The 27,750-nt window shown below is 41.9% G+C and overlaps 2 protein-coding genes across 2 annotated transcripts in view; both read right to left on the bottom strand.

The window, feature by feature from the left end:
* The window catches only part of cers1 (ceramide synthase 1), a 28,749-nt gene extending 9,361 nt beyond the window's left edge, over nt 1-19,388 (bottom strand). Inside the window, exons 1-2 of the mRNA XM_083970181.1 lie at nt 18,060-19,388; nt 203-362 (exon numbers count right to left, since the gene is read on the bottom strand). Coding sequence (XP_083826307.1) covers nt 203-362; nt 18,060-18,320 — 421 coding nt within the window. The 5' untranslated portion in view covers nt 18,321-19,388. The remainder of the gene's footprint in view (nt 1-202; nt 363-18,059) is intronic.
* Nucleotides 19,389-20,434: 1,046 nt separating this feature from the next.
* Nucleotides 20,435-26,547, bottom strand: cope (COPI coat complex subunit epsilon). Its single transcript, XM_083969679.1, has 10 exons — nt 26,430-26,547; nt 26,187-26,249; nt 25,968-26,068; nt 25,475-25,627; nt 25,075-25,128; nt 24,767-24,848; nt 24,163-24,318; nt 22,647-22,715; nt 21,491-21,565; nt 20,435-20,758 (listed from the first exon to the last, which is right to left on the bottom strand). The coding sequence occupies exons 1-10, from the start codon at nt 26,529-26,531 to the stop codon at nt 20,705-20,707; spliced, it is 909 nt and encodes a 302-aa protein (XP_083825805.1). The 5' UTR covers nt 26,532-26,547; the 3' UTR covers nt 20,435-20,704.
* Between the last annotated feature and the right edge of the window lie 1,203 nt (nt 26,548-27,750).

Raw genomic sequence — 27,750 nt, 5'->3', positions numbered from 1 at the left:
GCAGCCTCAAATAACCAAGTCAATACAGTAGTTCAATTTTAATCTAATATGCTCAGAAATAGATTTTACACATGTGTTTTATTTAAAGTGAGGAGGAGGAGCAGAGTTGCACAGATCCTTAACACGAAGTTCACAAAGTTCTAAATAAATGGACTTTTGAATGACATCGGATTAATAGATTATCTGTTGCTGTGTGTCTTACTGTAGAAGACAGAGGGCGGGTCATGGAAAAAGGAGTAGGAGGTGAAGAAGAGCAGGTAGGTGCTGTAGGACCACGACATGGTGTAGAAGACCAGCTTCCACGCGCTCTCCGGCATCTTGGCAGCATCTTTGGGCAGCAGCCTGCACCACTGTGCTAGAGGCTGCAGCAACAGAGCAGAGAGAAGAACAAGAGTCAGGCGGGGGGGTGAGGAGAGGGGGAGAGGGTGGGGGGTGGGGGTGAGGAAGTCACACTTGGAATTCATTTAGCTGTTTTCTACAGGCCTGCAGCTGGGGGAACTGCAGGGAAGTCTCTGGACAGAACAACTGATTAATTTAGATGCCGCTCTCTCACACGATCGTACATTCAATATGAGGCCCTCAATTCAATATTGTGTGGTGAAGCAAACAATTCATTGCGCATATTGCTCACACACGCTTAATGTACTTTTCTGGCCTCTGAGCTGAGAGGAATAGCCGTGTCTGTTTTCTTGTAAAGAGCTGCTTTTGTTTTGTGCTGAACAACCAAGACAAAACATGAATAAAAAAAAATAAAAAACATAGATTTTTTTCACATTAGGCTTTTTCAAATTTCATTCTGTGGATTGAAGAGGAGGGACATTAAGAGAGAGAGGTCTTGGAGAGAAGGCTGGTTGGACGACAGATGTTTTTTAGAGGGGCTGTAACTGTTATAGGGAACATTTTTTCTGAACTCATAAACACTGTTGGTGGAAAACAAAAGGGGCCAAATAGGAGCTGACACCATGAGAGCACTGGTCTCTGTATTCAAGTAAACATAATGAAATACCACGCAACGTTCAAGACACAAAGTAAACTACACAAGACAGCTGACACACACACACACACACACACAAAAAAAAAAGAGATGACACCACACAATGAAACGGCGAAAAACGGATTACTGACTCAGTTGTATTACTAAGAAAAAACTTAAGTTGATTGTTTATTCATTTTTTATAGTGTGGTTTATTGCGATGCCAATAGAAAGTGTAAGCTGACCCACTGTCTGGGCTGCTGCCAGTGTTACTAACAGTGTCAGGATTATGTTTAAACACACACACACACACACAAATATGTGTATTTATCATGCATAATAACTTTCATGCATTCTCATTTCTGATTGTGAACATCCGTCATCATCAGAAAGCTACAGTAGCCTTCACTACGAGCATGTGACTGCCCACAGAAACATGTCTTTCACGAGTCTGCTTAATGGTTTGCCATGCAAGCAGAAATGGAGGAAGTCAGAGAGAAGACTCCAAACGTGCTGATGCGGCCTGATAACGTGACCCCGCCCACCTACTCGTTATGGGACTACGTTATCTACCTCCTTCCCCTCCCCAGTCTTACTGCCTCCTCCTCTTCCTTCTTCCATTTTCTTCCCTTTTTAGTTTTCCCTCCACCTCCCCCTCCCTGTTGTGACAGCAGATATTCTCCATAGTGGATAATCATTCAGTTGTAAGAAATTCGGGGGGAAAAAAGCAACTGAGAATGTGACAATTATAACTAACTAACTAATCTGAAGGCCAGGCAAACATTTAAAGGAGGTTCAAAGACGAGACGAGCTGACAGACAGGTACCATAGGTCACACAGGTACGTTGGTTCGGCAGTGAGACAGGCAGGTGTTCAGTGTTTCTTCACTGTGCCAGACAGGAAACCAAACCCAGCTCGTAAACAAAATGCCCCACGCACACACACACACACACCTTTGGAAAGCAATGAAACTGTGTAACTAGAGGCAGGAAAGTGAAAGTGGCCTGTGTCAGTGATACATCTCAATCACTTGTTACTAAGCAGCTCGTCTACAGGACACGATCCGACGAGGCTCAGTGGCTGAACGCATGACAAATTAATCAAGGAGAGCGTGGCTACGGCTTAAATGTAAACCAGTAGTATTAAGACGGTCACTTACACAGGAATTCAGGTTAATACTTTTCCTGTCTGTTCATAAAATAAAATAAAACACCAGTACTCTGTCTTTAATTCATTTTTTTCTGATCTAAATTATATTTCCTTTGCCTCTCTTTTCTTTTCTTTTCTTTTCTTTTCCTTCTGTTGTTTTCTGGATTTGATGAGGTTCCTGCTTCACAAAGGATTCAACACAAGAGAAGGAAGGAAGCTGACACGGCAACACAGATGTGAGATAAAATGTACCACTTTGCAGTCTTCGGTCGTTGACACATTTAGAGAAAGAGAGGCTATCATGCAGAGAGCACATGACCCTACGGAGGGCTGCTGATTGGTGGAGGCCGCGGGAGCATGTGCTGTGTGTTGAGTAAGTCATGATTGGAGTGCAGGCCACTCACCACATTCTTTCAAGTCCTTGTTCAGTACATCTGTATCAGTCGCTCTCTAACGGCCCTCCCATCCTCTGCCCCATTCTTCCCAGCTCCCTCCTTCCATCTCTCTCCCTCTCCCTCTCTCTCTATCCGCCCCCATGTCTCCCCCCCCTGCCTGCGACATTTATTTATAGAGGCCAGCTGTCAGCACACAGCATACCCCCCCCTCAAGTCTTCCACCACATCATCTGCCCCCCCCTCCCCAACACACACAAAAACACAAGCCTACGCACACTCATGGACGCTCAGAAAGACTGAAATACAGAAGAGGCTGATCGAGGCCATGCCACTGCAGCTCACATCTGTACTGTCGTCTCACCGCAGTTACATTTCCTACTATTGCTCATATATCCACATCCTATCTGTTCCTCTGTGTTCTCCTTACCGACTGCTTAACTATCTTCTCTCTATTTCTGACACCACATCTGTGCTATCGCCTGTGTCATCTAAACTATCTCTGTGGCTACGTCTACGCTACGTGTGAACTTGTGTGAGAAGTGACTGTTCGAGAGAGTTTCAACGTGTGAACTTGTGTGAGAAGTGACTGTTCGAGAGAGTTTCAACCTTGTTTTACGGCAAAGAGTCATGCAGATTTGCCTTTCTACACGTTAGACTTCATCATTTGGTTTCAGAAAATAATGAGAAATGTCTTTTTTATATACGTATCTGAACCACAGTCCACAACTCAAAGATATTCAGAAGAGGAGGAAATCCTCTGGCCTGGTGTTCCTGTTTGAAACATGGCTTGGCACAAAAGCACAATGGTAACAATTCAGCTCCATTCCAGACTGTGTTGGAACTTGCAATTGGCCACATCATCTCTGTATGACGTTTACTATGCTGACTATTGCTAGATGTTGCTTTCTCTGTGTTCAGAGGGAGGGGTTCAAAAATAGTGTTTTAAAAATACTGGTAATAGAAGAAAAATGATCAAACAAAAAAAATAAGAAAACCCAAAGTGAAAAGATAAACTCCACTTGCTATTAACTCACATTAGTCTAATCCTAGCTGAAAGTCCCAGAAACAATCACTAAAGATGCAGCCTGAGGCCATGTGCAGACTGACATTAGCAGCACTGCACTTAAGTAGTGAGTGTGCCAACACAGAGAGCTCCAGGAAACCAGTGAGCTGCTGCTGAACCCAGCACAACTACTGCAACAGACCAAAAGCAAAATGTGAGACGTCATCCCTGCACAGCACCGCAGCGGCCAATCAAACACACACAAGTATATAAATTACCTTGGAACATGAATAAGAAATTCTCCAGTTTACTCTGTCATTGTGATAGCTCTCAGAGTTGTGAAATCTTTCCTCATACTATTTTTAAACTGCTGCTACAAGAGTACAGGCAGTCTGGGCTTTACAATAAATAAACCATATATGTGTGTGTGTGTGTGTGTGTGTGTGTGTGGTTTACAGATACGTAAAGTGTATCGGACACCATCAGTGTGTTTCCCAGATCTGTCTGCGTTTTTTTTTACCAGTTGTTAGTGTTGTTACCAGCTGCATCACTGACCAGTTACAGATGTTGCTATAGCTAGTTGGCTTACTGTTGCATAGCTGTTGAGCATATTCCAGGAATACTAATGCAGGCTAATGTTTGTGTGTGATGAGGGCCTTTGTTGGACCCTGCTGACTAAGACTGTGGAGCTGACAAAGCATTTATTTTGGTCTGAGGTGCTGGTAGTCTAGTAGTGCAACATCTAGTGGCAGTGAACCTTTAAACCACCATGTCAAGCCTTGTTTTTTTTAGAAAGTCAAATCTGAGCGAAGGAAGATAATTCCAGGCAAATAAGAGGATACTATATTTAAATATTTAAATGTTTTGTTTTTTTCCTTCACTGGCTTGGCTTCGCTGTCAGGTGATACCACTCTGGGGTGAGTGATGCGACCTGGCACCAAGGCGAGCAGATCTGTGTTTCAGGTTTAGTTACTTGAGGTGTATATTGGGGAAATGTGACAGTTTCCCCCCTCCTAGTTGTGGATAGAGTTGGCCTCTTTTGGTCCTGCCTGAAAGCAACACAGCAGGGACACAGTCTTTGTTTCAAATGCAGATTCTGAGATTACATTACAGCCTGCTATCCAGTCTTGTTTTGATGTGCCACACAACCCACCATCCCTCTTGGTCCTATTTACCCACTCTATTTACCACGTAGACTTCTATGCCAGCAACACAGAGTTGGGGGGGGGTATAGTGGGTCAAGGACATTGAGATAATCCATTCGTCCTCTGTTGGATAGATGACAGGGCCTTGAATTACACTCAGCTGGGACCTAGGACCATTCAGCAGCTCCCCTGCACTCTTCCTTTTTGCCTCTGACAGACAGACGCTGGCTGAACTCATTCTCTAGCTCAGGGCAGCATCACTAGCTTTCATTTCACTGACCACCACTGCCTCTCTCTCTCTCTCCCTGCTAAGAGAAACTGCCTCAAAAGAGATGCAGAAAAAGAAAATGGAAGAAAGACAGCTAAGAAAATTATAGCCGCTGTGAAAGGGACTTGACGACAAATGAGTGGTTCCCCTAGCAACCATGCAGGGATGCTGTCAAAGCCGTAGAGTGGATAAAAACTTCCTCCATCATTGGTTCACTTCAATCCTGGCTCATCTGTCCTTTCCCCTCTTTCTCTGCTAATCTGCAGCTGCACCAACACTGCTCTCTCTTTCACTCCCTCACCCCTCCCCACTTCCACCCCCACATGACAGACACACACACACAGTCACACACACACACTCTCTAAAAAGTTTTGTTTCTCCCTCTCCTCTGCCCTTCCTGGAAGCAAGTGACGAGCGAGGAGAGAATGGGCTCCATTGGCCTGTTGCATAAGAAGATAAACTGGGCCAGTGAGTCAGGATGCTGGCTCATGTGTGGATCTGTTCAATAAGGCTTGCTCTCTCACTCACCCTCTTTTCAATCCTTTAGCTCTGTCTAGCATCAGTCTGTCTTATTGGGTCGGACCGAACGTCATTCTCTCCATCTCGGTGACATTTTTAAATCAGTTCTGGAGATGGACACTCTTTTTGCATAACTTTCCAGACTGTGTATATGTATGTAGAATAAATATGGCGTGATAATCTGTTGCAATAGTTCATAGACACAGTGTATGAGATGTCCTGTAGAACTTTTTTTTTTTTTTTTTTTACTATATTCAATAGTATTTACCCTAGTCTGCCATCTTCCAAACCAAATATACCCTTAATACTACTTGTCCCCAAACACAATATCTACCTCTATATAAATAAAATTAGCTCACCCACCACACCCCAGCCATCTACCCAGTTGGTCTTAACAAGTGGACAGCTGTCATGGGGGATGAAGCTCCTGCCTCAGACAGAGGAGGAAGGATCCAGAGGATTCTTCCTTTGCTGCTCTTCCATGTGGTAGAAAAGACACTGTCTAAATGATGTGATGCAGGTTTTAGGTTCACTAGGAATTCAATAATAAAAACAAAACATGTTACCTGCTGCAATTCTGTCAAGTGAGCACTTATGCTTCTTCTTTTTATTCTACAATTCCTCTTTCAAAAGATTATGAACTTTATTGGGCTTACTTATCCCAAGAGGCTGGTTTGTTTTATTTTGTTTGCTCTACCTGATTTATAGCTGACAATTTATTCATCCTGTCAAGTCATTTACAGTTCACATGTGTTAACAACTGAACCTAGTTCAAAAAGAAAAAAAAATCCTATCTATTCTATCTTTATGTTCTGGCGACCAGTTTGAATCATTTCTGCTTTGTTTCTAAGAAATAATGTTGTATCCATTATTCTGGCATGGTGCATGGCTCTACATTGTAATACAACAATACCCATGAGCCTCAACTGCTGTTGCCATGGTGAAGAACACTTCATCATCACAGTTGTTATCATGCCATGGTTGCTGAATTCAACCACGAGAGACTCAAGAAAAAAAACGTTTTTATTTTTCAGCAGTAGCAGAGGATATGCAAACTTGGGGAAAAAACTCTTCCCAAAGTGCATTGTGGGAGTCAGAGTTACCTTCTGCCCTTAAAACTTTATGCACACAACTTGTAACTCTCCCTTCTTATCAAAGGATCAGAACTTATACTCGGCCAGGAGAGTTTCTGCAGAGGAAATTCAACATTTTCAAGAAAAATGAATGTGATTTCTTCATAAACAGGTGGCGATGAAACATTTCCTCCAACTCACTGATGTACCTAAGCAGCCAGATAGTCACTGTATAACACATCCTCAGGTATGGATCCAGGCTACATTATTATTAAACTGTCAAGCAGTTTATTCACAAGTCGAAGCAGCAACAACAAACAATAATGTGGCAGCAAAGTCTCAGCGTTAAAAGTATGAGGCATATTAAACAGAGCCGAGTCCTGTGAAAAATCGAGTATTGTGCTTTTCATGTCTCCCCCTCTCTCCTAACCTCTCCAGCTTATTAATGTTGAATAATGGCAGCTTTTTCAGCCATGACCCCTTTGTATCCATATTCTGCCTACTCACTGGAAGTGTCTGAGGCTTATGGTAGACAGTTATGATGCATGCTTGAAGCAGATGGAGTTAGCAGTCCCCGCCCTTGTCCCTAAGTCACCACATTCAGGCGCATCCCTTGGCTGCACACACACGAGGACCGCCCCTTTATGCCGTTCTCTCTCCTCATTGGATAAAGGTTGTAGGATACAAGAAAAGTTTTCTCCTCGGCTTACAGCAGAGCAGAGTGACTGACAGACCCGTGTTTCGGACCAAACACACTATATAAGTGATTGCTGTTGGAAGATATAACTATTTAAGACTCACACAAATGTTCCGCTTACTTCTGCTTTAACCAATTCAACCCATGAATAAAACAGAAAAAGTATCTCACATTCAGGAAGAACACGCACACGCACACATACTGTATGTTTGCTCTGCCCTTGCTGACAAGTGCACCCGACGGTTTAAAACCTGTTTCTCATTTAAATGTATTTGATTTAGCTACATAGCTGCAGGTAGAATGAACTTGATGAAGTCTGTATATTAAACATAGTTTCCAGGGCTCCCTCTGCACATTAAAAAATTCCCAGTGAGAGGAAGAGAGATACAAGCATCTCTAGGCCTTCTTTTATAATTTGCACCTACAATGCAGATAATAGTCCCAGCTGTTCCTTGTCATCAGGCCAAATCTTGTGTGCTTTCACCACAGGAAATGACAGTTTAACAGTTTTGTAGAAGAGAGGGATATTTGATGTGCATATATGGAAAGGAAATATCCACAAAGCCCCACATGTTCATTTAATTTGACATGGTAACATGAAATGGATACTTCATTATCAGCAAAGGTGAAACACACTGTAATGACTGTCATGAATGTGGGGGCAAAAACATTGCCCTCTGCTGAGGAAGAAACACCAAAGACCTACCAACGGTTTGGGGATTTATTACAATCCTTTGTCTAACCAAAGGAATAACCAGTTAATAATAAACAATGATCATCAAAATAAAGACAAACGAGTCATACAGTACTATTCGGCCGAATAGGGTGCAGCGTCTCTCAACCACAAAGGTATCAAGAGGCTGGACCCCTACTGTCAGAATGACTGAGCCTTAAATACATGACAGTTACAGATAAACAAACAGTTCAAGGTACATAAATACCATTGTCTAAAAAGACAGTCCGAAGTGACTGTCGACATCAGCTACCACTCAGAGTAGCAGCTGACCCTTATTGATTAAATGATCATTCCTTTGTTTCTAAAATGATTAAACAGACTAAAACCAAAATTTCCCCTTACAATAAACTTGAGAGAAAAACTTTTCCTGAGTATCATGGGATTTCATATTTCATAAAGCACATTTGGATGAAGTTATCCGAATACATGATCAAACAGCAGGTAATATGTTTTGTATTTCCATATGAACTATCCCTTTAACTGCTGGTCCACCAGGAAAACTCACATGACTCCATATGGTCAGTCCAACACCTGCTGCCATACTGATGTTGACTCAAGCTGAACATTGGAAGCTGATTTGATTAAAAACACAATTATAACAGCCACTGTCGCCACTGAGCATTTTTTATTTGCACGTCAGTACGTGAGGGGATAAGGGCTGATGACTTGCGTCGCCTCCACGAGTGAGTGGATGAGCACAGTTTACGTGTCAATGTATGTACTGTAGATTGGTGTAGTCTCTTGTGGGCATTAGAAAAACACTCAAATATTTGACTTTGCTGGCTCAACCTCACTGGTGGTTACCACTGTTCATCACAGATGAAGCACATTTTTCAGACCGACACAAGTGACCTAATCAAAACTTGCTACGACTAAAGTCAAGGTTTCATGCAGATAATGATAACCTTTGGTCGTGAATTTAACTGATGTTCTTAAAATATCTTAAATAATGAAAGAACTTTGAAAAGAATTTGTCTCATAGTACGAGATGAACCAAAGAACTATGTACGACTACAACTACAACTGCACCTGCATTGCTGGTTTCAGTTCCTGCCACACAGATACATTACACATATTCAATGAGGTTGTGACTTTTGAAGCTTTTCTGCCCTTTGCGTGGGAACTCATGTGACCCCGACACATGTCATAATTTGATTGTGTGAGAGAGCGAGGAAGAGAGAGAGAGAGAAAGAGCAGCTGCACCTGGTCTAGCCTATTAGTTGATCCCAGTGGAGGTATTAACACCACACTTGGTTCTCAAATTAACTCCTGGAGCATCAAAGATAATGAACATGAACGTCACAGCAAAAGACTTTTCACTGGATTAAGTTCAAACAAACACTTAGTTCCAGCACTACAATTTGAAACCTGCTTTTTTGTCAAATGTATCACAGATTCATAGCTTTGTTGACTATGCCATAGCATTGGGACAGGATTTATAATGTCCACATTAGACATAAGACAAAAAAAAAAGATTCAATCATTTTTACTAACTATAATCACAACCTCACAGTTCACATCATTATATTAAACGTTAGTCTCTCTGTGAACTTTTGTCAAAATGTTCTTGTTGAATGGCTTTTTTGAGGTCACCGTACCCTTGGCCTTTCTCTCCCAAAATGTTAACAGTCCTAGTGAATGTTTGTGCCCATAGATAAGAGGATGGATGTCATGATTTATTATGTTTTTAGGTTGTATACTTTTACAAAAATCATGAATGCTGCTGGATCTTGTTATAAAAAAAATCTAGTGATACAGTTTTGCATTTTAAGATAGCCCAGAGCCTTATGGAAACAATGGACCAAGTTGTGACCAGAATCATATGCAACCATGTGAGGAGGCTGGTCAGTTAGTCTGGAGCCCTTGGGTGTACAGTAGTGAAGACGTGCTGTAGCAGATGAGAAGCATACAGTCATGTGCTTTAACATCTACTGTCTGTTTACATCAGGCTTGTGATGCACTGTGACTGATTAGCACCGTGGATGGATGAATGAATGAAATCTTTATTTCAAACATGTAAACAGAGTGAGTATACAAAAGGAGAGAAAACAATGAAAGCAAGCTGCTGTACTTTGCAGACTTTAGTTCACATGTACGAAAAGGAGTGACTGTAATTAAATATATTATAACTGCAGCAGTGTCCCAGTGTTTGTCTCTGTCATTATACATACAAAAATTACATGTGAGCTGTAAAAACAACAAAGGGTATAAGAGGCTGTCTTAGTGAAGTGTGAACATATTCACTCAAGCTGCTTCCTGTCCAATTTGACCGCCAGAAGACATATGGCTGTCATTCATAATGTAGTATCTATGCCATTGGCAACACACAGAGAATGAGGGCCATGTATGAGTATAAATGTGTGCGTGTGTGTGTGTGTGTGTGTGTGTGTGTTCAAAAGGCCAATCTTTTGTACTATGCAACAACAGGCGGTGGTTCATGAGCTCACCATAATTAGTCACCCACAGATAATCTAAAGCTGGTTTAAAACCCGCGCACACATAAGAAGACACTCACACCGGACTCTATAACTAACACTTTGAGTCTCCAGTCGTGTAATTTTTGCTTTTTTCAAAGTTCAAAGAGGGTAAAATGAGGCCGACTGTTTTGTTTACGAGTTTCCAACACATGGGATGAAAAGTGAAAACAAATGTTCATCTTAAAGAAGCAGCTGACTGTGCTGTATTCAAGTTCTTAATGATCGGGCAGTTGTAAAACCATGACCATGTGACTATATTTCTGCAATATAAACAACACACTGGTTTAACACCATATGGAAGTGAATCATGGAAACCTGCCTGTTAATTCTGTGATTTCTCTTCCTGATGACATTTAATTAATCAAACAAACATTGAGTCAAAGTTGTGATACTGAATTTTAATGTCATATATGCACTGTATATCTATATCTCTGTGTTGATTTCCCTCCCTGCTCATCATTAATACTATTAACACTGCTTACGAGCCCACATGACACTACAGGTGATACCATGAGTGTGTGCTTCTACCAGAGAGAGAAGATTGGGTGAGGCTCCCACATCGCGGACAAGCCTCATTACACTAACGGTGTAATGAAGTTAAATGGTGATCGGATGTTTGGATTAAGGTAAGGCTATTGGTTCTGGTTTGGGGAAACACCCAGAATAAAGAAGATGTACAACCCTGAGAGTTGTGCGGTGTGGTTACACAGAGGGACTTTACACCTGAGCAATATATGAAACAATGCCACGCTGGATCTACTTCCACTTTCATTCATGTGTTAGTAATTACAACCTAACATGTTCTCTGCCTCTGTCTCTCTCAATTTAATTCAAATGGCCTTAAATTCACATGATCTAAATTCACAGACTTTCAAAGACTATGTGTTTGACAATTATGTGATCATTTCAACAGATTTTAATAATGACACTGTTCTGGATCAGACATTTTAAACATTCATTATCTCCACCGGAAGATATTTGTTATTTTTAACCACAACGCCATGCGTTGGTGGGACAGTTTGTGGTCTGTGTAGTCTCTATCTCTAGTCATTTTGTCAAGGCAACCTCAGTAATAGTCATCAACAAATTCACCCATTGGCTCCCACTCGCAACGTACGTGTCTGGGCTAACTAGCTACAATGTGGCTATGCAAAGCCAAATACCACATGGTGGGTGGGGACGAGGCAGGGAAAAGAAATGAGAGGGCATAGCACAAGAGATTAAAAATTAGGTCAAGCGTTAAGAGAAAGACAGATATACAGGAGAAAGATGGAGCGATGAGATGGGCGTGCAATTTGGGAACAGGAAGAAGAAAAGATGCCACAGGCAACTATTGTGATCACAGTTAGTGAAGGAAAGTGCTCCCTTTGTGATTGTGTGACCATGCGTATGTAACCGTCTCTTCCAAAGACAGAGAGAGACAGACAGACACTGGTCTAACTGAATCCAAAGATGCTCCTGATATCCAACCAAATCTAAAGCATATAGAAGCATCCACATCATTATCAACACCCATGTGGACTTCAATGAACACAAGCGCACACAGAAAGATAGAGAGGGAGCGATATGGCCTAAGAGTGCATGAGATATGATGTGTGATTTTGCAGACAAAAAATTAGCTTTGATTTTCCCTGAGACACACACACATACAGTTATAGAGCGGCCTTGTTAGAACAGAGACAGCTGCCAAGTGTGAAGCCTACAGTGACAGTGTGTTCTTGTCTTATCACAGTCGGTCCACTGTGTCTTTCTGGAGGGAAATACGTAAGTGAGACAGAAAGAGAGAGGAAGAGGAAAAAGATTGAGTGGCTGGCCACAGTGGCTCTTTAGCAGTCAAGGCCTCGCAGCACATTCCTGTTGACCAGCAGAGTCTGACTGTCACAGTCCGCAAACACAGCTGATTCATGATCCTGCTCTGAAGCTAGTGGTATACATGGCTGTTTCAGCTATGATTCACCATGTTAAAGACTGTAGTGTCCAACCACTCCACATTTCTGCTTTCACTATGTGCAAGATTTCAAAAACAACAGGCTCATACATTATAGTGTGTGAGAAGATTCTACAAACTGTTTAATTATATGTTGTTTTGATTGTTTGTTGTCAAATTGATTGATCTACTTTCTTTCTTTCCTAATGCACATTATACTCAGAACAAACACTTGCGTAACACTGCTGTTGTCTGTGTAACTAACATATAAAATGCATCAACGCATCCCTCTCAAAGTTTCCCTAAACCCAAAAGTCTTTTCATCAAGTTGCTTGTTTTGTACAAACAAGACTCAGTCAAAGTCAAAACCATAAAATGTAATAGCTTAAATGACTTAAATGGTCAATAATCACATTAGTTGCCTTTTTCTTTTGATCAACCAGTCGAATTAACAAACTAATGGTCTCAGCCAGTGGCAGGTACACGGGGAAAACAGCATGCCACCAATTACATCACTGGGAAATTTGAACTGGTCAGCTTGATGCTGAGTGCATTATAAGCTGGAACAACCCTGCGGGCAGCCGAAGCCCAGCATCAGTGCAGAAATACATCAACTTCAACCTTTTTCAGAATCCAGACACACATAGTACAATGTATACATAGACAAAAGTCATGTATATAGCATATGACATTGATGTAAACAAACATGATAGATATAATTAGGCTTCCTAAGCTGCATCTATCAGGGTGATTAGTTGCAGCACAACTTGTCTCGGTAGCAGGGGGGTTGACAGTTTTGTGGACCCTTAAGTGCTTTGTATTTATGATGTATGACAGTTTGAAGCACATAGAGCCATAGATCACGTGTCAGGTGATGGCAAAAGTGCTGCTCGCCTAGAGGCCATGTGATGATGAATTAGATAGTGGAGTCACCAGAGGAGAGGAGAGGAGAGGACAGTGTGTTTCTTATAACAAGCAAACTTCAAATAGCTTCAGGGAATCAGTGTTAAAATTACAAGCAAGTATCACCTGAGTGGGCACTTTTGGCTGAATGGATAACACTTCCCCTTAACCACAAATCCAATATCAAGTTTCTCTCTGTGGCTCTAATGCACAACAATGAGCAGCAGCTTAGTGGAAGGTGATCTGGGATCTGTGGTCGGGGACCTTGTCAAACCTCGGGCTGCTTTCACATTTAGAACAACAGCGGTGGATGAGGCGCTGCTCAGCTCTCTGCAGGAAGATAAGCTCTGCAACATGGCTGGAGCTGGCAAGCACACCGCTGCTCTCCTCTTTGAGTGACTGCTTCAGCGTGCACAAGTGTTGAGTGAGTGTGTGTGTGTGAGGGGGATATGGGAGGCATTTATGAGAGCCGTTATAAACTGCTGCTGCTGCTGTTGAGAGGGTTTGACCACAGCTTGCCTTATTTGTCTGTGCTGAGCAGATATGAGTTGCCTTTTAAAACATGTGGTCCGACGCTGCTGGATATTAAGAGTCGGACGGTGTCACGGTGGGCAGAAGTTGCTTGCGAGTGTGAAAGACAGAGCACATGTCCTTTCACCAGCAAATGCATGTGTGAGAGTGTGTGCAAATTGTGTTAATGATTGGCTGCTGCATGCTGAGTCAGCAGGCTCAGGCCAAGATAGACAAGCCCACTTCTCTCCTCAGTTCCTTCTTTCCTCCGACTCCCCCCCCCCTTCCTTTTTTGCTCCTTCACCCTCTCTGATTACCCCATCTCCTCTTCTTCCACTCTCATCCTCTTATTTTGTCTCAGATGTTTTTAGATGCTTTTTTAAAAAAACCTTCTTTTTCATACTGATCCACCCTCATCCTCTGAAGGCCCTGTGCTCCTAAAGAAGAAAGTGGGCTGTGCATGCTTTTGACTGACAAAATATTAAGCACACAAACACATGTATCGGATGTCACACACTCAAGCGAACAAGTGCACATAAATGCAATGCACAACTCATAAACCACCAGATGAACACCCATTTATTTAAATTGTGCAGGCAAACAGAGACACCAGCCTGCTCATGCTCTGCATACTGTTGTGTTTGTGCAGAGGCACTTTGAAAAAATGAGGAAGGAGTACAGCTACTTTCAGTTTCCTAATTTTTTGTCATGACATATTAGAAGATTACTAAGTACTAGTAGCAACATTTCAACATTTCTCAATCCAATTTCCTGAGATGAATGGTACAGTTTCGCTTAAAAGATGCCTTTGTTTTTAATCTAAAGTGTCACTCCCACTGATGGACGAGTCAGGATATTATGATGCACCACAATGTCTTTATGTAACAACCAGAGCTCAAGTGTTTTATCAACAAGTTGTGTTTAATTTACAGTTCTGCTGTAATTTGTGCACTCAAGCTTCAAAACAAATGTAAAATGTGATGAAAACCACTCACTCAGTCACACAGGATTGCACACAGGGGTCATCCCCACCCCCAACACTCACCTTACCTCACTCTACAGCATGCTCACTGACATGTGAAATGATGCTGTCATGTGGAATCTGGTTCTCCCTCTTTGGGCAACACGAATAGATAAAAGGTAGAAGACATACAGAGTCCAATTCAGGACAAAAGGCGATTTATACGACCTCCAGGTTTGCAATGTTGGCCTCATTTCTTAGATGTTCAACAGCCTTTTTCATGAACCTAGAGCCCACAGGGTGCTTGATAGCATTAGATGTGATAGATGTCCCACCTCTAAAGATAAACCTCCTAAAATACAGATGAATAAATATATTTTGCAGAAGGTCGGCAATCGGCATTACTAATAGTCACATGTTTCACACCACTGTTTTGCTACTGTCACTATGGTGCAACTCCAGCATATAACACACAAAGTAAAAAATCTTGGGCTGCTCCCACAACTGGGATCTGTACAGTGGAAAATGCAGACCAGAGTGAGAGCAGTTTTTAAGTGGGTCAAGTTTCATTCTTCAAACGTGACTGCGAGTCCTGTAAGTAACAAAACAGGAAACTAATTATTTTTATCCATCAGCTCTCACAGCAGACATTTTCTTAATTGCCCCAGCAACTTTTACAAGTAGTGCTTGGTTTTGGGTGAGAAACAAATTTGTAAAGAGACAAAGTTTACCATGATGATGCGACAAACTAATATCCATCTCTTTAGGTGAGAGCACTAATGATGTATAAATAATTTCTTTGGTGCACCATTCTTCAAAGTACTTAAGTGGCATCTTTATTGCATGTCAGAAGAGGAAACATTCTCACATTACTAGATCACCACAGTCTTAACAAAAACACAACAGTATAGGATTACATGTGCACTGTGGTCTGAGCAAACATTTAGCATTATATGGTCTTGTGAGCTTCGACTGCCACCATTCTGCAATGTGATTGTTCCCTGACGCTGTGAAACCCCCATACTCAATCATGGGCAACACAATACTATATTAATTGTTGTTTGCTTAGTATTCAACTTGCCAAGTGGGAGACCATACTATTGTGTGAGTCAGTGGCATAGGCTGTACTCAAATAAGACCTCAAATACTAAGGTTGTACACTTCTGACAGCCCACCCTTGCTTCTGTGATGTATAACAGCTATACTCATATTGCATTAACTCAGCTTGGCTGACCTTACACTGAACTCATCCCCTGTATCCCTAATGTAAGCACTGTAGATGTGGATTTACACATGCACTAAATAACCAAGGGCATGCTGACTAATTCTTAATTCATTTAGATTTTTAAAAAATCACGTAATTTTTCACAGGCCTTGAACCAAGTCCCATACTGTTCTATAGGAGTCAAGGCATCACACATACATATATGTAATGTAAAAGGAGAAACAGGCCTCATTCTTTGCATTCTCTGGCCACATCTGGCCTCACACATGGGGCCCTGAGCTACGGCAGGCTGCTATAGCGTCATCATCGTAACATCTACCACGTGTAGACACTCCACCCCCACCCACGATGATGGCAGTATAACGAGCCTGAGGCCACATCCTGGCTATGTGTGGAAAGACGGCCCCTCCCTGGCAGCACCAACTGCATGGAGGTGCTCAGGAGTTGAATGGATGGAGCGAATATAGGAGACCCGGGCATAAGGCCAATCTGTCAGAGCATAGCCGGAGCATCTGGCCTCTTTGTGACATATTGTGGTTAGAAACGATATAGTGATGCTGCTTTTAGAGACACTGCAGTCTTGTAAGTGCACTCTTAAGGTCCTTAATAACCTGAAGAAAGAATGCCAATGTTTTTCTTTAGTTTTGCATTATCAGCGTATCAAAGGTCTCACAGAGTCTTGTTTCCAAAAAAATCATGGTGGTAGTAAAATGATGGAGATGCGATAAAGGCAAATTTGTAAATCAGCTGGTACAATATTAGTACTGGTAACTGAGATCTTCCAGACAATTTAAACCAAGGTAGCCATTCCCTGATGTAATATTGCTGGGTGTATGAAGCTGAAATGGTGCAAATCCAGGCACAAGACTGATGTGATTGATTATTTTAAGATACTAATGTCGGGATGTAAAATTTAAAAAAATTATGTGTTTTGGATTAACCTTATAGAATAGACAGGGGTAAACTGAAAGAGAGGAGAGACATCTGCATCATTAGTAATTTGACATAATTGAGATTAATGATTTGGCCGCCATGTTCCAAAAAGTACCTAAAAGCACCAGCAGATATCTAAAAGCATCAATATTAGTATAACTGTCAAGATGGAAAGCAATGTAGAAAATCATGTTTGGGTTGTACTGAGTATTATCAGAATTAAAAAAAAGAAGAAAAAAGAAGGAAACCAAAGAAGAAATAGATGCTGCTTTAACTTGTGACATTATTATGTGGGTAATTCAGCCGGCAGTCCAGTCACATGCACTACAAAATATTCTTCCAAAACAGCTCGAGCAAAAAATGTGAGGACTGCAGTACATAAAAGAATGTTTAGCTTTTATCATTTTTATTTGATACACATTATCAGGTCAAATGTTTGGCTGTGTAGATAAGGGTGTTGTCTATGCTGCACACATTTCTTCCCCTAGGAGACCTTGTCATCTCCGTTACCCCCCTCCACACAGAGAGAGAGAGAGAGAGACAAAGAGAGAATGACACAGACATACAGACAGAGCATGGCCAGGGTTTTCCGACTTGAACCTCATGGCTGCTACAGTACACAATATTGTTAGGGCTGGCTGGGTTACATGTGAGCACTTCCTTACCCTACTTGAACCTGCCACCATCTTGAATGACTCGGAAGACCCAAATGAGAACCGGAGAATCGGAAAACTGTGTGTATACACCAGCTGTGTTTGTGGTAGACTCTGGATCAGGTTAATATTTTTCTGACTCTGTGGTTGTGGTTAAGCTGCCTGGCTGACACCGGGCTCCTCCTGACTTTTCCTATATCTCCAATCTACAACTGGAGCCATTATTTTTTCACATCTGTTACAGTCTCCCTCTCGTGCTATTACACTCACTGCCTCACATTTTCAACTGCACAGTGCACAGTGCACAGAGCATGTGCTGTCAGTAACAAGTCCCTGAGAGATGAGATGGGAGGCACTGAGGCCACAGCCTGCAGTCTACAGGGGCTCTAATTGGAGACAATTAGCCACTAAACCCATTGATTAGGGATGCAAATAAGATACACCTGTGATGCCTTGGGGAGGGGGACCTGTATACCTGTACGTGTTCGTGTGTCTGTGTCTGCCTCACTCACCTTAAACAGACTTTCTGTCAGTCCCCGCCTGACCTGCGTCCACAAAAAGGCGCAAAAAAAGAACAGGGCGATTTCGGTCCAGGTAATGTACGCGTTATCCAGGAGAGTCCGTTTGGAGAGCTCCAGACCGCAGGAGCTACAGTCCCTCCATGCGCCCAGCATGACCGTGGAGGCTCTGGTGACGAGGTCCAGATACCCCGGCATGGGCTCCACTTCCTGCGAGCCGGAGCCGGAGCCGGCGTCTCCGCTGTGACCGCTCATCGTGGTGGTGGTGGTGGTGCGGCGGCGGCGGCGCAGAGGCAAGAAAAACGTGGAAACCGGGAGGAAAAAATTACTCCAACGGAGGGACCAGACCAGAGCGAGTCCAGGAAGCAGCAGCACTGTCCAGGGCTATGTGTCACTAATCTGTCAACCGGCTTGCTAGCTCACCTAAAAACGACAAAATAAGCTTATCTAACCAGCTTACGCTTCTTCAGTAGCCTAATTCTTTGTTTTCCTATTTTACGACATGGGGCCCATTCTTGGCGTTAAAAGGATAGTCTTTTTTTTTTTTTATGAATGATAGCTAAGGAGGGCCCACCAGGTCCAAACCAGACAACACCGCCTTTGTGGCTGGATTTGATAATCATACAAACCAATTAGTAAATAGGGCTTTCGGCGTTAATCTGAGCCATTAGCGCCTGTCTGTTGTCTGAGGTTTCTTCTGACCATCATTCCGCTACGCACACGGGATCATCAGCGGCGGTAGGCAGGCAGGCGGCGTCCTGGTGCTGGTTAGCCGCCTAAGCTAAGTTAAATCAAACGCACACAATAGTGACTGTACCAGCATTGGCAGCGGCAGCAGCAGCAGCTCCCCCAAGCTAGCTCGCCACTTGAATTAATTAACCCGAAACGTGATGGAGCACACGCATTCACGTCAACAAATTCAAGTGGAGGTCTGACGCTTTTTTTTTTCTTCTTCTTCCTCTGCTTCTTCTTTCAGCGCCAAAGCCCGAGCCCAAGCCAGTAGCAGCGGCAGCACATGCGGTTATTGTGCCGCTCCGCCGTAACGTACGGTTTTCATCTCTTGTCCGTTATTCGCCTTATTATATAACGTCTCTGTGCCGCCTCATGGGTTAGCGCGGCAGATCCTAGACCAGACGAGTTATTCCAGCAGGAAGGAGAAGGCAGAAAATACACGGGAGGGATTATTATCCTGTTGAAGGAGAAGAAGGCGCGCTCTCTCTCTCTCTCTCTCTCCGCCGCTTCTCCTCCTCGTCCGCCGCTGCGCTGCTCCCGGCTTGTCAACGTGTTTCAGGCTGCGTTTTTTTTCTCTCTCTCTCTCGACAAGACGCGCTCCCTCTGTAACCGCTTTCAATAGAAATCAACTGCTGCGTGGAAACGGGGACAGCGCGTGTTTATGAGAAAAGGAGAAAAAAAAAGCCGAGGGGGCGTGACGTAATTAGGACCGCTATCTTCTTCTTTTTGAACCCCCTGCTGACCCGCTGAGGATTAGGAGGATGACTTAAAGAGACAGCGCAGGGGAAAGAAAGGCCCAACAACACAAGGCGTCGACGCACAACGTCGCACTAATATGTCAGAGGACAAGACAGGAGGCAACACCTATTCTTAATTTCATCGTTGGATGATTAAATTATGGTTGAATTTACTCCCCTTGAGAGATGCCCCCCACCGTACAGTGTAGTTGTAGTATTTCTCCAGACACCAAGAAAATAGCCACTACTCGGCTGCAATTAATCAACAAGGCTAGTCAACAAAACATGACTTGTTGAGAACTCGGTAATTTCTTGATACATTTTTTTGACTTTAGGTCAGACAACAAAAACAAACCCTGATGGCATGTTTCTCCATTCTCTGATAATAAATAAAAACACTGATAAATCACTTGATCGTGAACTATGATATAAACTCAGACAATTACTATGTTAAAACTAGATAGGAAATGCTGCGAGATAGTGTGTTTCAACCAGTGCAAATTTCCTACTAATTGTTACTGTGTTCACCCACAGGAGTTGTAAGGAGTAAACCAGAGATTTCTGGGGGCCTGTAGTATTGTTCACTTTGCCCAGCTTCTCAAATGTGAATATTTGCCTGTTGGTCTGTGACAGGAAACAAGACATATGATCACTTGAAATATAATGGCGATATGTGCGATTCGTTAATGACCCATCAACATTGTATTTACAACAAAATCTATATTCTATTTCAGAGGTATATAAATAAAAAACACAGCAAAGTTGAAGTTGCTACCTTGTGGATATGGCGTCCCTGAGCAGCTGCCTGTTTTGCCCAGTTGGAAATCTAGCCTTGGCTTAAGTTCATGATGTCTGCATGTGCAGCCTGTCTGTTTGTTTACAAACCCACACTTCAAAGACACGTATTAAACATTTATTATCATTTTAAAGGAATGCTTACATTAAACAGATGTGTTGATTTCCATAAGAGAAATTAAAGTGTATAAAGAATTTAATCCAAATCAGACATGTTTGATCTATCCCCACAGGAACTGTGACCTGTAGTCTGGTTTAAATAGTTTTATTTAAGCACATTTTTCCTAGTAAAAATATCAAAACAAGAATGGTTATGTGACAGAGTTGGAGAAGGGTTTCATCCACTGTTGACTCATCTGAGTGATAGCAGGTGTCTTAGGCTGTAGCAGTGGGAGCATACTGCATGGATAGTCTGTCAAACTCATTCTCCTGGAAAAACACAAAGAACAGAGGAAACAGTTGAACACCAGGCAAAACATCTGACTATAGGAACAGCTGTGGTTTGTTTGGTAACACTGTAACCCTGCTGCAGCATGTTTATGTTTATCTGCACAGACGCGTACATTTTTCTTTAAAGTATATTTTTGGGCTTATTATGCCTTTAATGGATAGTACAGTTGTGAGAGACAGGAAATGGGGAGGCAGAGAGAGGGGGAATGACATGCAGCAAAGGGCCGCCCGATGCGCGATTCGAACCGACTGCAGTGAGGACTGTAGCCTCTACATATGGGGCGCCGGCTCAACCCACTGCGCCACTTGACGCCCGGCAGACGTGTAAGTTTGACACAATATGTAACAAAGGTCAGATGAAGTTGAATGTTCTAATTGGCTTTACTCCAAGGTCACCTGCTGGCCGACCATCAAAACAATCAAGCCAGGTATTGAAATTACAAGCAGAGTAAAGGTTATGAAGATTTGTCAACAGCTGTGCGTGATCCTTGTGAACTGAAATAGCACTGGACACAGGTCAAAGGTGAACCTGATTTCTCCTCTTACATGCTATGAATTTGTGTTGGGTTTGTTTTTTTTAACACTCATAAGTAAACATGGCTTTAGCATTGTAGACCAGTCAAAACGGATGGTTAAAATCAGACAATTTAAAACATCTAAAACAATTACAATTCTAGTGTAACCAAGCACACTGGGCAAAAAGCAAGTTACCTTAGCTAAATAGTCCTTGAGGAATGGGTGAGCTCTGTGTGCATCTTTCAGCTGGGAGAGGTATCGATTGGTCACCTGAAGAAAGAAGTAAACCCATCACACTAATGTTATTAAGTGACAACAAATGACAGGAAAAAACCCTCCCGAGGGTAATAAAAGCTTGTAAACAACAAAACCTGTTTATCAGGAACTGAGGCACATATTTATGCGGTTTTGCTCATTTTTGTTTTGTTTGTTTCTCACAACCAATTTCTGCAGTTGTGTTGTTGTTACCTGTACTCTATTCACTAGTTTGAAGTGGTGGAGGCTCATTAGTAAAAAAAAAAAAAAAAAAAGGTGATGTTTCACTCAAACTCCAAGGGTTATTTGTGTCTGTTGGCAGATCAAACCACAACTAAATCCTCCTGTCTCAAACTCTGGCTCAGACCATGATGTACTTCGGATACTGCTGATCTTGTGCAGTTGTGGTTGAATTGTGCTGAGTTCTTTTGAGATTTCAGGACTAAATTTCCATAATGATGACAGTGAGTGGAGACGGAACAAAATCGTCTGACTAGGAAAATTAATAATATCTTCCATCTTTGGGAAGCCATTTAACACAAGGACTGACAAACTTAGATTTTTACAACATTAAAATAACTCATTTCAAAGCTGACTCTTTCCTGACATACTGGAGGATTAGATTTGTTAGGAAAAGAAAAAACGTCTACTTGGTTCCAGTTAACCTTGGGTGAGGTGCGCTAATCAGTGGTTATCACAGCTGGTAACATTTCAATGATGGCTTTGAGTCAATGGTCAGCATTATACTGCATTACTATCACGTCCATCAAAACGTAGAAAGATAATTGAGTCTTTATCTCGTGAACTCTGAGTTCCAATGGTATAAAACTTACACACAGCACTAAACCAGCAAATATGCACAGATGACACTTTCAATGATAGAAAACAAACACAGTCAAGAAATTGCTTGACCATATTTGCCTGGTTTGAATCAATATCATATGAAGTTTCTTAGATGTGAATATTCGCTCAGAGGCAGAGTGTTATTGGACAAAGATTTTTCAAGACTTCTTTAAACAAGGGAGAGTCTGTCCATAAGAAAACTGATGGCTGTTAAGCAGTGCTGTCCTTAACAGCCTTGGGTCCAAAGTCTCACCTCGGGAGCTTTGCCCAGGTGCTGCGTCAGCACTATGAGGTTGATCAACGTCTCAGGGTGGCTGCTGTCCTAAAAGGGGGAAGACAGAGAGAGAGAGATGGTGAGGAAGTCAGAAAGCTAAAACCACTAAACCGCTAAAACTGGATACTGGACAGTGAGAGAGAGCAGTACATTGTGCTTAGCAGAAATGATTAATTTCTTCTGTCGTGAGAACAAACAGTGTGGTGCAAGTAGCTCTAGTGCAGTGATCCAGTCTAACATTAACATCTGCCATGAAAGTGGAAGGGGAAGAAAATTACATGTAGTACATTTCTGCGTGTATGTGTCAAACACTGTAAGTCCTGTTAGTCACTCCATTTATCATAATATAATAATCTAACTGTTTTAGATAGCTCTGGCATTATTATTGTGCTCTAACATTAAAGTTCAGTTATGTTCTGTGTGTTCAATGAGAGATAAAAATCAATGGAAAACCAATACTTTGTGAAAATTTAACCAGCTCATTCTGTAGTATGCCCCTCACTGATGGCATCATTAACCCAGGGTCTATGTCCAAGCAGGGATCCAACATATTCACCCGTTTTTAGAATGATAATACATAAAACACACAATTTCCTACATTTTCTTTTGTAGATGTGGCAATTTTTCAATAAAACAATTAAACAACAACATAGCATTATTTATAGTAGGGCTTTGCATTGCTACAGACCTGCCTACTCTACAAATCATATTCTTCAGGCGGACATGTTTGTTTGGTATAACAGCAGAATCTCCCACACTTGTACTCTGTACAATAAATTTAAATGATAGAATAAACATTCTTATCTAGATGATGCCTAAGGCTTCCACATGGATGGTATGCGGGCAGGAAATTTGCACAGGATTAACACAAACAAATGTGGAGGACAGTGAACGTAACACAGAACTGCGCCATTCTGAACAGAAGAGGGGCTTGGACAAGCCAGGACAAAATGTACCGAAGCAGGGGATAACTCAGTGATATGGATGTGCTTTGGTTATCTAAACTGTGACATGGACCAGTACTTTACAAATTAGGCCACTTATCATTTGCCACAACGACTCAAACACCACTAACCTCTTTACTACTGACACAGGAACCATGACAAACTGTACAAATGAGAGCCTCAGTCGAGTGCACAGACTATTAAGATTTAGACTTTGCAAGATGCTTTTGCCTGCCTGAGATGATATATCCATCATATTGAGCAACACTAGACATTTGTTTTCCATAATCCCTCCTCTTTAATATTTCCTTACAATAAATCATTCAATGCCGCTTGTAATGAGATTCAACCCTATCGCCTCGGGCACAACCCCCCCCTGTTTAGCAGCCATTCATTCATGAAGGATATGAAACTATTATCTGCCTCTGAAACAAGCCATTAAGAGATTTAACTTTAATAAACAACTGTCCATGCACACCACCGTGTGTTCAGTGTCAGCTAATATCAAAGAGAGGAGGAGACAAAAACAAAAGACTCAACTGTCATCTCACCTTATCAAGTGCCTCCTGTAGCACTCCCTCGGCCTCCTCCCACTTATTCTGAGCCATGTAACAGGCCGCCTGCCCGTTGAGAAGCAGCAGAGTAGATGAGTACTTGTCTGACATCTCCTGGAAAATGTAGTAGGCATCCTGCAGCTTCTCTCCTCCCTGCAACAACAAGCAGAATTCAATCAAACGTGGGCAAGAAGAAACATAATCCGTGTGCTAGTCAGAGGCCATGCTGACAAGTGCGTAACCCAGGTGTTCAATTTGTTTTAATTTGTCTTTATGAGGTGTAAGGGCAGGGTTACCCACTTAGTTTGCTATATTAGCAGTTTCAAAGCTAGTCCTTCTTACACTGCTATGATTTTCCATAGCTATACACTGCAGCAAGAATTGTAATATACTGCACTGTCTGCCAGCTACTTCAAACCTGATTGCCACTTGTGTCAGTCACACTAACAGGAATTCAATTTCCATTATGCAGTTCACTTCATTATGTATGGGGGTGGGGGGGCGGGCACTAGGAATGTTACAAATAATTCATGATACAGAAGTTATTCATAATTTCTCTTTTAGCTGTGTTCTACAAATGAATGGATGCCTGTGTCCTCACCACAGAAATGTTAACCCAGGCTGTGGCAAGCTGGGTTAGAGTAGCATCCTCATCCTGCTCTTGCATCTTCTTCAACTCTTTCCTGTTAATAAGAAAAAGAAGATATCAATGTCATAATATCAAATATGAAGTCTGTGACTTTGTGTGAAAAGTCTCTTTTTATAATGCAGGTTTAAATTTAACATTACATATTGTAGGTTTTCAAAGAGATTGAAGAACCAGTTCAGTTTCATTTTGAGTCTTTACATAAAAGAAGCCGGCTAAACAATGTGATGAAAGTCATCCACTGTTTATGAGCATAGCCATACCTTGCCAGGTCAACACGATCCAAACTCAGCAACACCTGAATGGTCATGGCCATGCTGAAAAATAAACAAATGATTAAGTCATCTTACCACCTCATAAAAACCATGCGTCTTATCAGAGAGCTCTGTGGGGCAGGTGTGGTAGATGCTGCTACCGAGTGTTTTTGGCTGGGGACACCCTTCATGCAATGGTTTTTGGCCAAGGCCAACCTGTTTAGTCACGTCCATTATCAATGATGGAGCAGTTTTAGCTGTTCTTAGATGCGTGCACACATTAGGTTGTTGATGACATTTGATGATGGGAGCATGGATGAAACATGACTATCTGTCATCTTTGTTGCAATTCCAATCAAAGTAGATTGTATTTTTTTTTTTTTATCTATTTTTTAAATTCAATTATCACCACTCCAGGCTTTCTCCTTGGTGCAGAGTCCTAAGAGCAGCATCACAGTTCATCTCATGGTAGTAGATGGAGGCAGCCATGAGAAGGAAGGTGGTGTTGGCAGCATCCACACTCTTAGCCATCTTCTTGTCTAGATCAGCAACAATAGCATCCCTGCACAAAAGAAGAAAACTTCAGGAAAAGGTGATAAATTCTAATACAATAACAAAGCAAATGTTTTAACTTGTAAAAGCTGAAACTGGGTGATACATTGAGCATTTAAGAGTTTCAGTATATTCTATGATCTGTAGTTGTATTAATTGTCAGATGTAGGTCATAATATGTATTAGCTGGTGGCTGGTGCGCAGTCTAATCAATATTCATTGCTGTAGCTATGGATGTTTGAGTACTAGCACAATGAGTTTTACAGTCTGTACATCATACTAACAAAATGTCTGTGTGAGGCATGCTGTTCAGCTTTTTGGTGAACTACATGTAAAGTGCAAACTCTTGCCTTTTGCTTTCACTCGACAGGTATTCTGCAAACATCTTGACAGCTTGGAGCTCAGGTGGAGAATTGGCCTTGATGTCATCCAAGACAACAGCATACTTCCGCTGCCATAGAAAAGCACACAGCATATGGGGGTTATGTTTTTTTAATTTGAGATGGGAGACATGCACTCAGCTAATGACAAGAAACTGGGCTCAATGTAATGTTAGCACTCGCGCTTACCTGGGCAATGTATGCTCTGTACAAAAACATGTCCCTTTCAGTCTCCTTCTCTGGTGACGACGGCTTCAGTGACAAAACACAAGGTGCAACAAAGATTTTCATTGAAATGTCACCCAAATATTAAATAATATTTTGGCATTGTTGTTCGCGAGAGCAGCGTTAGCTACCGTGAACCGGGTGGGCAGATAATACACAAAATAAAACATTTCGACAACATCCAGCTGCTGACACACGTTTACCTACCTTCACCTTCTGAGCTTCGTTAATACATTGTTGATAACTACCGATATAATAAGCATTTTTCACGTCGAAGAGTTCATCAACATCTCCCTGCTGCGCCGCCATGTTGACTGCAAACAACTTCCTGACACGTAGCAAAAATACGTCATCTTCCTGCTTCACCCTAAGGATTGTGGGAGGTGGAGTTCAACAAAAAAAAAAAACACAGATGTAGATGAAGCAAGGAAACCTTTTACAGTCTATGAAGGAAACATTTGGTAGATTGGTCAATACTATAATATTAGCTACTACCATCAATATTAGCTACCAATCATTTAAAAAAGCATTCCACTAAAACAAATCGCCGGTGTTGAAGGAAGGAAGAATAAAAACAAATATTAGATTATTAAAAAAAAAAAAAAAAAAAAACGTTTTCTATGTTCTTTTTGTATCTGACACTACTATGCTATAAACTGTACAATATAAACTATACTTGCTATTTGTTTTTGTGTGTTTGATACAGGCTGGCTCTATCCCCTTTGTGCATTTAGTGGGACATCAGGACTCATCGTATGTTACCACTAGAGGACGCACCAGATCCATTCCACCATCACTACAGGTGTTTAACAGTAGGTTGACTTTTATTATGGTAGAGACGTCCAACCAATTAGTTGGATGCACAATGGAGTATATAATCTGTATCTATATTGCTGAATGCCGTGCAAAATATCCATACAATAACATTACCTCATGGTTGAAATAACAATGCATTGCATGAAGACTATTTTGACCTCGGGAATTCCGGTGTCCTCAATGAGGAAAAACTTCCCCTGTCCTGAAAACATCCGCCGACAAAATCTCTCTCTCTCTCTCTCTCTCTCTCTCTCTCTCTCTCTCTCTCTCTCTCTCTCTCTCTCTCACACACACACACACACACACACACACACACACACACACACACACACACACACACCAAAGTTATGACAACCCTGGGTGCGAGTTAAATGTTAGAAAATGTCATGCAGATGATGAAATATAAAAATTATATTGTCACTATTAGCCTATATCACAATGATATGTAATTTAACGAGCCAATATATCATTTGACTCATGACAGAAAAATTGCTCCCCAGAGTTCCTGCTCATTGTTCCCTTAACACCGTTTCCTCTGGGAAATTTTCAGCCTTGGTACCGTGGAGTGGACCAGGATAATTACTGGAAACCCTAAATGGGGGCAGGGAATGTGCTGGCTGTAAAGCGCTCCTTTCTTTTTGGCTTGATTGGAGCGGTGCCCTCCCCCTTGTTGCTCCTTCATTGGCCCAAGCCCCCATCAATCTGTTGATTT

The sequence above is a fragment of the Trachurus trachurus genome (genome assembly GCF_905171665.1).
Source record: "Trachurus trachurus genome assembly, chromosome: 4".
NCBI lineage: Eukaryota > Metazoa > Chordata > Actinopteri > Carangiformes > Carangidae > Trachurus > Trachurus trachurus.
The sequence above is the reverse complement of the archived record's forward strand: the minus strand, read 5'-3'. Positions and strand labels throughout refer to the sequence as shown.

What these genes read in the sequence shown, in the direction of transcription:
- cope (XM_083969679.1), bottom strand. Translation starts at nt 26,531, where the DNA reads ATGGCGGCGCAGCAGGGAGATGTTGATGAACTCTTCGACGTGAAAAAT. An exon ending in ACGAAGCTCAGAAGGTGAAG is followed by an intron (nt 26,250 to 26,429) that starts GTAGGTAAACGT and finishes TTGTCACTGAAG; the next exon opens with CCGTCGTCACCAGAGAAGGA. An exon ending in CAAGGAGAAAGCCTGGAGTG is followed by an intron (nt 25,129 to 25,474) that starts GTGATAATTGAA and finishes TTTATTTTTCAG; the next exon opens with CATGGCCATGACCATTCAGG.